At 37.3% G+C, this 8,994-nt stretch overlaps 1 protein-coding gene across 1 annotated transcript; it reads right to left on the bottom strand.

Annotated features, from left to right (window-relative positions):
* Positions 1 to 1,509: 1,509 nt before the first annotated feature.
* LOC121141227 lies at positions 1,510 to 8,446 on the bottom strand. Its single transcript, XM_040748070.1, has 9 exons — positions 8,422 to 8,446; positions 7,685 to 7,789; positions 6,894 to 6,947; positions 6,222 to 6,326; positions 4,953 to 5,006; positions 4,167 to 4,271; positions 2,302 to 2,355; positions 1,701 to 1,805; positions 1,510 to 1,523 (listed from the first exon to the last, which is right to left on the bottom strand). The coding sequence occupies exons 1-9, from the start codon at positions 8,444 to 8,446 to the stop codon at positions 1,510 to 1,512; spliced, it is 621 nt and encodes a 206-aa protein (XP_040604004.1).
* Positions 8,447 to 8,994: the final 548 nt, after the last annotated feature.

The following is an 8,994-nucleotide window of genomic DNA, read 5'->3' as shown; positions in this document are numbered from 1 at the left end:
TAAAAGACACAAATGACTAGATGATGCATATTTTAAATACAGGACATGCTTATTTTTAACTTTAGTAAAATCTAATCTTTTTTGTTATATTTTTCAAATTTTATATTTAATTTATAGTTAATAGAATTGAACAAATTTTCCAACAAAATAAGATCATCTATGCCCTGGGTCATATGGCCTCTCGTGTCCTAAGATACTATTTTGCCTTAGAAAGAGTGTAAAATTTGGCTTACACTAGTCATAAAGTTCCATCAGTGGTTATCACAAATGGAAAATTTTCATCTTTTGCTTAAAATATTTCTCTGTTATATTTTCTTTCTTTCTTTTTTTGGTTTTTCCAGACAGGGTTTCTCTGTATTGTTTTGGAGGCTGTCCTGGAACTCTGTAGACCAATCTGGCCTCGAATTCACAGAGATCCGCCTGCCTCTGCCTCCTAAGTGGTGGGATTAAAGGTGTGTGCCACCAACACCCAGATGTTATATTTTCAATTACTGTGGCTTTCTGGATATTTATTTCTCTCTATATAAGACAACTGCTAAAATGTTTTACTGTTCTCCATATACTTCCTTATTAAAATATTTGATAATTCATTTATTGGATATACAAAGCATTAATATGAATTAGTCTATATAATAATTGGTTTGGGGATATATGCGAGACATTGATAGGATCTACAAATCATTCATGACTAAGAGAAGTCAAAGTTGCTAATTCTCTCTCATGCGCTCAAGCAGCTCAGTACTTCATAAACCACAGAAAGTGAAGTGTGTCACACTAAGGCCAAAGCTTAGATGGAGAGAAATTAAATAAGTAATAGAACCATAGAATTGAGAGAAAAGTCGGTTCTTAGAAAAATTCAATAAAATTGGCAAATCTTTAGCCAGCACCATAAAGTAGGAATGAGAAGGATGCTTTCCAACACTTGATTAAGAACCAGTGCTGCCGGGCGGTGGTGGCGCACACCTTTAATCCCAGCACTCGGGAGGCAGAGGCAGGTGGATCTCTGTGAGTTCGAGGCCCGGCTGGACCGATAGCCTCCAAAACAATACAGAGAAACTCTGTCTTGAAAAACCAAAACCAAACCAAACCAAACAAAACAAACAAACAAACAAACAAACAAAAAAAAAACCAGTGCTATTCCAGCACCAAACTCAGATAAAGAGAACGACAGGCCAATCTCTCTGTTGAACATAAACATAAAAACTTTCAGTAAAATGAATGTTTTCCAACTTTTGTTTAAAAGTCAGTGTTATTCCAACACCAAACTCAGATAAAGAGAATGAACATAAACACAAACATGAAAACTCTCAGTAAAATACTTATAAACCTCATTTAAGAACACACAAGATCATTCACCATCATCAGCCTGCTTTCAATCTAGAGATGAAGACATGGTTCAATACATACAACTCAATAAATGTAATACATCACACAGCTGAATACAAGTACATGAATCACATGACAACTCAAGAGAAGCAGAAAAGGCCTTTGAGAAAACCTAACATCCCTTCATGATAAAAATCCTGAAAATAAAGGGATAGAGAGCGCATATCTCAACATGATGAACTACAATGAATTATTTCTTGGCCCTGCTGGAATTTCATAGTTTCAGGACAATCTAAGTATGCCATATATTACAGATATCTGGAGATAATTCTTTGAACTTCAAAAACACTGAGATATTATAATTTCCTGCTCACCTTTGACTACAAGCTTATCTCTTAGATTTTTACGTTCTTTCTCTGTAAGTTCAATTCCCATGTTTCCAAGAGCTTTGTCCAGGTCACTGAGATTAACCCTCCCTACTTAGAAAAAGAAAAGGAGACAGGTAAATGGCTTCAGTGCATTCAAGATATTACCACAGCTACATGTTACTTAATAGATGTTATTACCTAAGAGGTGTGATGGAAAGACAATGATACAATAAGTTATACCAATGATATAAAGTTAGTAGAGGAATGGAACTTGTTTCACTAAACATTGAATGGAAGAAAAAAGGGGCCATATAAAAAAGAAGAACTCTTGGAACTAAAGCAGAAGCAATTTACCTTTGTTTCAGAAGTAATAGAGGTTATTACTTGAACGCTTAGACTATTTGACACAGTTATAAAATAACTCTTTATTAAATAAAATAATTTTAAACTTACCTTTTCCCTTCTGGTAGAGTTTGGGAAAACTCAAGGTTATATGCAGAAATACAAATAAGAGTATTTCCTCATAAAACCAATTTGTAAGAAAGCATAAGTAATTAGTGTCTAATACTTATAAATACAGATAGGAATTTAATATTTAAATTGTTACCTTTAAGAGACTTTACAGCATCCAGCACCCTATTTTGATATACCTTTCCAGCAGCTATGAGAAAAAGGAAATTTATATCAGAATGACAATCATGTAGGTAACGTTATTTGTGACTCTAGAAATTTACTCTAAATTGCAAGTTGGTAAGCAATAGTGGGGAGGCTACCTTAAATGCCCTTCCCTGATAATGGGATTGATGACTGCCTTATATGCCATCCTAGAGCTTTCATCCCGTGGCTAATGGAAACAGAAGCAGACACCCACAGCTAAACACTGAACTGAACTCCTGGAACCCAGTTGCAGAGAGGGAGGAGTGATGAGCAACAGGGTCAACACTGGGCTGGTGAAACCCACAGAGACAGCTGACCTGAATAAGGGGGAGCTCATGGACTCCAGACTGATGGCTGAGAGGTCAACTTGTGACTGATTCAGAGCCCTTGAATGTGGGTGTCAGTGAGGAGGCCTGGGCAATCTATGGGGCCTCAGGTAGAAGATCAGTATTTATCCCTGGCATATGAATGGACTTGGGGAGCCCATTCCACATGGAGAGAGGCTCTCTCAGCCTGAACACATGGGGGAGGGCCTAGACCCTGCCCCAGATGATATGACAGACTTTGGAGATTCCCCCATGGAGGGTTTCACCCTCCCTGGTGGGGAGGAGGGGGAGTGGGGTGGAGGGGTTGGGAAGTTAGTGGCCAGTGGCCTCACAGGGGAGGAGGAGAGGGAGGGGAGAGGGAGCTGGGATTAACATTTGAAGCAAGCTTGTTTCTAATTTAAATAAAAAATGCGAGTTGGAATGGCAAACCTTGAAAAAGTGACAAATCTCTATGAGTTTTGTTACCTATGTCACTGTGTACTATGGCCACTCTCAAGATTCACCATTGCTGCTTCTACCACCATCAAGATGGCCATCATCACAGCATCCCATCACAGCAACTCAGTCATTAACGTTTGTTGGTGTTTAACTGTAGACCAATCACTTTTCAAGGTGCTTTATCCAATTCTAATTCTCATTTTGAAGATGTGGGACTCAGGATGCAGAGTGGTTAGAAGTAGCTTGTCCAAGATTATTGGGGAAGTCCTGTGCATTTGTCAATAAAGAATAAAGCACTGTCTGGCCAATAGGGAATCTAGATAGGAGGGACTAGGAGTCCAGAAGGACTCTGGGTAGGAGAAACACGGAGAGTCGACATGTAACCGCATGGGGTAGGAAGCCCGGGACTATTCTCCGGTAAGAAACATACTTAGATTAACAATTATGGGGTAATTACTTAAGTCAGAGCTAGCCAGTAAGAAATAAGCAAGGCCAACAGCTTCATAATGAATATAGCCTCTTGTGTGTTTATTTGGGACTGATGCGGATCTGGAACCAGGCTGGCGTGGCAGAGCCCAGGCGGATGGTGGGAGATAAACCAAAGCAGCTAGCAAGATAAAGCTTCTCTTAACACAAGATAACACAGTGACAGGTAATGGAACCAGGATTTGAACCTATGGACTCAGACTTGGGACTCTTCACTTCACTCTATCATTGCTTCCATTTTATTTCCACTTGATTTCTCCTCTCTAGTTCTGTACTAACTCTTCACTCTCCTCATTTTTCTTTCTTTCTCTGATCATAACTAAGCTTCATAGTTTGGGGGAAATACCAGGCTATAGCACTGACTTATTAATCAAGGTTTTAATGATTTAAGGGGTAAAATTTAATTAATAACTACATGGCTTTCATATAACCTAGAATCTAATTAATTAGTTAATAGAGTTCTAGAATTATTAGTGAGAATGGCATAAAAAGTTCTTACAAGTGCTCATAAGTAGCCATAAAGCGAATCCCTTCATAAGGCTGAAGAGGTAACTATATGGCTTACCATCAGTAGGCAGAGTTTTCTTGAGCTCTGAGCATTCTGCATCTGTTAGCTCAATTCCCAGATTTCTGAGATAATTTTGAAGATCGCTTTCATAAACCTTGTTTCCTTTAAAAAATGAGAATTCAACTATTTGAGAATTTAAGGACCATTTAATGAGTTCAAATAATGCAATACTCGTGCCTCCTAAAGAGTCACCTACAACTTGAGATTAAGCAAGGGAAAAATGAAAATATCCCTTTTTCTGGAAAGGGAAAAGGAGAGGGAAAAGAAAGAGGAGGGGGGAGAGGAAGAAGAAGGAGAAGGATGGAGGATGAGGAAGAGGATTAATTTTAATGAAGGAATCATTAAAATCATTAACTTATTGAAGCAGCTCTCTTAACACTGAATTTTGGCTGCATAACTGTCTAGTGATCAGAACAACATAGATGAGTGATTTAAACATTCACACTCTAGCTACATACTTTTTGATTTGATTTATGTGGTTAAGTGGTTGCAGTAACAAGGACAATGATTTTATGTATTTACTATGTCTATCTGAATTTTGAATAAACAATGCTTTACAGCAATTGGTATTTTTAGAAACAAAACTACAGAGTGAAACAATATGCTATGAATATACAACCCATTGGTCTACTTTAAAAACCTGAATTATATAATATCCTGCCGTAGTAAAACAATCTCAGCAACAATAAAACCCCACACATTTTCAAAGTCAGTGACTGGTAGGGAGAAAATTTAGTAAGAAGCAGTGTAAAGCTCAAGGGTGGCAACTTCATGACTACTCACCAGATATGTTTTTTACTTCATCCATTATCTTTTTAAGATCAACATTCCCATCAGCTACAAAATAACAGAAAGCCAAGTCACCAACATAGATTAAAATTTTGATAAAAGGTACCAAAGAATGAACCTTCTAAGACTTGCTCTAGAATCGTCTTTATAATTCTAATTTTTTTCAAGGTTGAAAGGGACATGTTGCCCTACATGTTAAAAATCCTGTAACAATCATGTTCCTCTGTGTATTCTATCTTTTGACTGACTCTGGATACAAAAAAATTGAATTTTGAGTCTTCTTTGGAACTAATTTCCTTGCTTGGAAACTGTAGAGTATACCTTCCTCTTTAATACATGAATGAAGCAAAACCTAAAACTGGTTCATATCACATTGGTGTGTGATGCAACTGGATTAGGGAGACTGTCCAATTTACATATGATTACTAATATTTTCATTTTAATTTGACTTGCTATTTGACAGTAAATATTGATATAAAAATTTTAATATATTATACTTAATTATATTACTTAGCAATCAACTTTGAATATTGTAGAAACTTACTAAATTCAATTAAATGCAACAGTTATTGAGTACTTCCTTTGTAGTTGGTTTGGTTTTAACTTTTTATGTATTTGGTGTTTTTTTACATTCCAATCCCAGCTCTACCTCCTTCCTCCCCTCCCCCTTCCCCTACTTTTCCCATCCCATTTCCCTCTGCTCCTCAGGGAGGGTAAAGCCTTTCCTAGGGTGTCAGCTAAGTCTGTCCTATCACCTTGATGAGGCAGGACCATGTCTAGGCTGAGCAAGGTGTCTCTCCATAGAGAATAGACTCCACAAAGTTAGTTTATGCATTAGAGTTAGATTTTGGTCCCATTGCCAGTGGCTTCATATACTGTCCAAGCGACACCATTGTCACATGTATTCAGGGGTCCTAGTTCAGTCCTATGCTACTTCTCCAGTTGGCATTGTTTCTTAAACAATAGGTACATAGTAATGCACAGCACAAAAACTTGTATGGGGTATTAAGAAATGGCAGCATGCCTTCTCAAGCACACATGTGGTGCACAGATATAACACAAATGCAAGCAAAACACATGAATCACACACACACACACACACACACACACACACACACACACACACCACATGTCTCACAGATCTTTTTCCCTGCCTAACTATACAGGAGAACAATGCTGCCATGCCATGTAAGAGCGAACTGATGAGTGCAGGTGTTTGTATTTGTAGGGAGACCCCTCTGCTCCCAAGAAGCTCATTCTTACCATCCTGCTGCAGACTCTGAATCAGGTCTTCAAGTTCCTTTTCTTCGAGTCTTATGCCCATGCTCCCCAGGAGTGAATCCAGTTTATTGGCACTAATGGTCCCTCCTTGTAAAAGACATAGGCACATGAACAAGATTGAAGGAACCCAAAGCTTCAAAAGTATCATCTTCAGCAGACACACAAGACCCACAGCTCAACAAACAGTAACAGCTAAGAGAATCCATAACGGACTTAGCTTTCCAAGTGAACCTGGCCTCAAGCACCAGTCTACACAGCACACAGTTTGAAAAGATTCACATCAATTGCATTGTCAGTTCAGCAGAGGTGGTGACAAGTCTTGCCGTTTTGTTTCATTTTTGCCAGTTATGTACAATTTGCTTTTTGTTTTCTAAAGCTTCAGATTGTTTCTACTAAAGACCAAATGCCCCTCATAAATCAATCTTTATTTTTTCCCTTAAAAAAAAAACTTCAAGTGAGGTCTACTTCATTTGTTTTTCCTTCAGTACCACACTTACCAGGGCATGGGTTTCTTTCTAAGAACAACAAAATCAAAGAGAGCAAATGGCAAGAAGCCCACAAGAGAATTCTGAGTGTAATAATTACAGCACCCATGATACAGTGACAGAAACAGCAATTACAGATCTATCGCATGTCAACAGGGCTCTAACTCACCTTTAAGGGACTTCAGGCTGTCCATCAACCTATTTTGATAGACCTTTCCGTCCTCTGTAAGAAATGCACATTTCAGGTCACAGACACACAGGAAAACTCACTAAGGTAAACTATAAAAGCTATAATTTGAAAAACAGTTATTTGACTATATAGATACACAAGGTCAAGGAGCAGAGACAGCTTTTAGCAACCTCTTCCTCCTCATGAGCAGAGTGGCAATTCGTTCTAGCTAACTTGCTTTCTTTTCTACAGCTTTGTCATTAATCTATTTCTCTATTATACATGTCCCAGTCTGTTTCTCAATCATAACTTAATGTTTAGTCTTTCTACTCATGGTTGCAACATAATTCTGGGCTCTTTCTTCCATAATCAAATAAAAGTCATTTTCAAGCTTGCCACCATCAGGGACTACAGAGATATCTCAGTTGGTAAAGTGTTTACCGAGTGGATCTGAACCCAAAACCCATGAGGAAACAGGAGGATATCTGGGGCTCCCTGGCCAGCCACATAAGCCTAAACAACAAGCTGGACGATTTCCCCTCTCCCACACCACAACCCTGCTCTCTCGCTCTCTCTCTCTCTCTCTCTCTCTCTCTCTCTCTCTCTCTCTCTCTCTCTCTCTCTCTCTCTCACACACACACACACACACAAACATATAATACTCCATTCTCTTTTCTTCCTCCCTCCTTTCTTTCTGTCTTTTTTCAGACAGGGTCTTACTATGATGACATGAACTCTCTCTTAGCACTCAGTTCTTTTAAAGAACTAATGCTAATATTCAAAATTCTCACCATTGACTGGCAAATTTTTTAGCAGCTTCAACATTTCTTTTTCCTTCAGGTCAATCCCCATTTTTTCCAGAACATGTTTCACATCATTTATATCAGTCTCTCCTCCTTCAAAACACAAAATAAAATAATTTAAATATATCCTACTTCTACAACACATATAAAACCCTATTCCATGTTAATTTTACTGCTTGATAAGGAGTAAGGACAGTGTAACACACACATATACATACACACATACACTAACACACACACACACACTAACTCTCTCATACACACAATTGGATTTGTGAGTAAATATTTTTGCTTAAAGCTAGTGAAATGCTTCATTTCATATTATAAAAGTAAGACAACACAGTTAAAACCTGGTGTGGACTACCAATGCAAAAGATATATATATATATATATTGCGTACTGAATTGGGACTTTATTATCCAAGTAAGAAAGTTATGTCAGGTTTCTGAACATTTTATATAATAAAATCAGCTACCTCTATATCATAACTTTACTATATCATTCAATGATTTTGTCTAGAATTTGCTTTTTCCTCCATATTGGAATATTTTCATGTTGTATATAAATATCAAGTAACTTTCTACCAAGACACAAAACTAAAAATTTATAACAAACCAAAGATAATAAAAAAACGTATTTTTAGGACATTAGAAAAGTCAGATAAAAGATAAAGTGGTAAGACAAACTAAATATAATTTATAATTTGATTTATATTAGTTTATTACCTGTGAGAGCTTCCACTTGGTCCATCAACGTAGTAAGTTCAACCTTCCCATTAGCTGTAAGTAAAGGTTAAAAAAATAAGATGATTTAGCACAATGGAATGTTAAAGAATGCTATTCCCTCAGTTCAACCAAATAGATGAATCCGGAAGACATAATGCTAAATGAAGTTAATCAGCAGCAGAAATAAAAGTTCAACAGCCCACCCCTTACCCTCATCCTCAAATGTGTGCTGTTTCTTGTTTTGTTTTTGTTTAGAAAAGCCAATAAGAATCTAAGACGAGTGATTTCTAGAATATCTGATAGGTAGAAAGTGAAGGGATATTTGGAGATTAGCTAGTAGGTGTCCACATGCAAACAAAAGTAAGTTCCTGTGTCCTAAGGAACAGTGAGGGCCTACAGCTCAAAGAACCTAGAATATATTTTATTAATTAGTAGAGGGGAAGAAATAGATGGATCTAAACACAAAATAATCATAAGGATATGGAAATAGCAAAGAAGTAGTATGTATTATCAAACCATATTCTATTAATTCATACACAAATTCCTTGTACTATAAAGTCTGCGTTCTGCAAT

Source organism: Mesocricetus auratus, unplaced genomic scaffold, assembly GCF_017639785.1.
Source record: "Mesocricetus auratus isolate SY011 unplaced genomic scaffold, BCM_Maur_2.0 Super-Scaffold_100007, whole genome shotgun sequence".
Classification (NCBI taxonomy): Eukaryota; Metazoa; Chordata; class Mammalia; order Rodentia; family Cricetidae; genus Mesocricetus; species Mesocricetus auratus.
The sequence above is the reverse complement of the archived record's forward strand: the minus strand, read 5'-3'. Positions and strand labels throughout refer to the sequence as shown.

Coding starts and splice junctions, on each gene's coding strand:
- LOC121141227 (XM_040748070.1), bottom strand. CDS start 8,446: ATGGACCAAGTGGAAGCTCTCACAG. Junction 5,007..6,221: donor TCAGAGTCTGCAGCAGGATG/GTAAGAATGAGC, acceptor GTTATTTTGTAG/CTGATGGGAATGTTGATCTT. Junction 1,806..2,301: donor TGCTGTAAAGTCTCTTAAAG/GTAACAATTTAA, acceptor TCTTTTTCTAAG/TAGGGAGGGTTAATCTCAGT.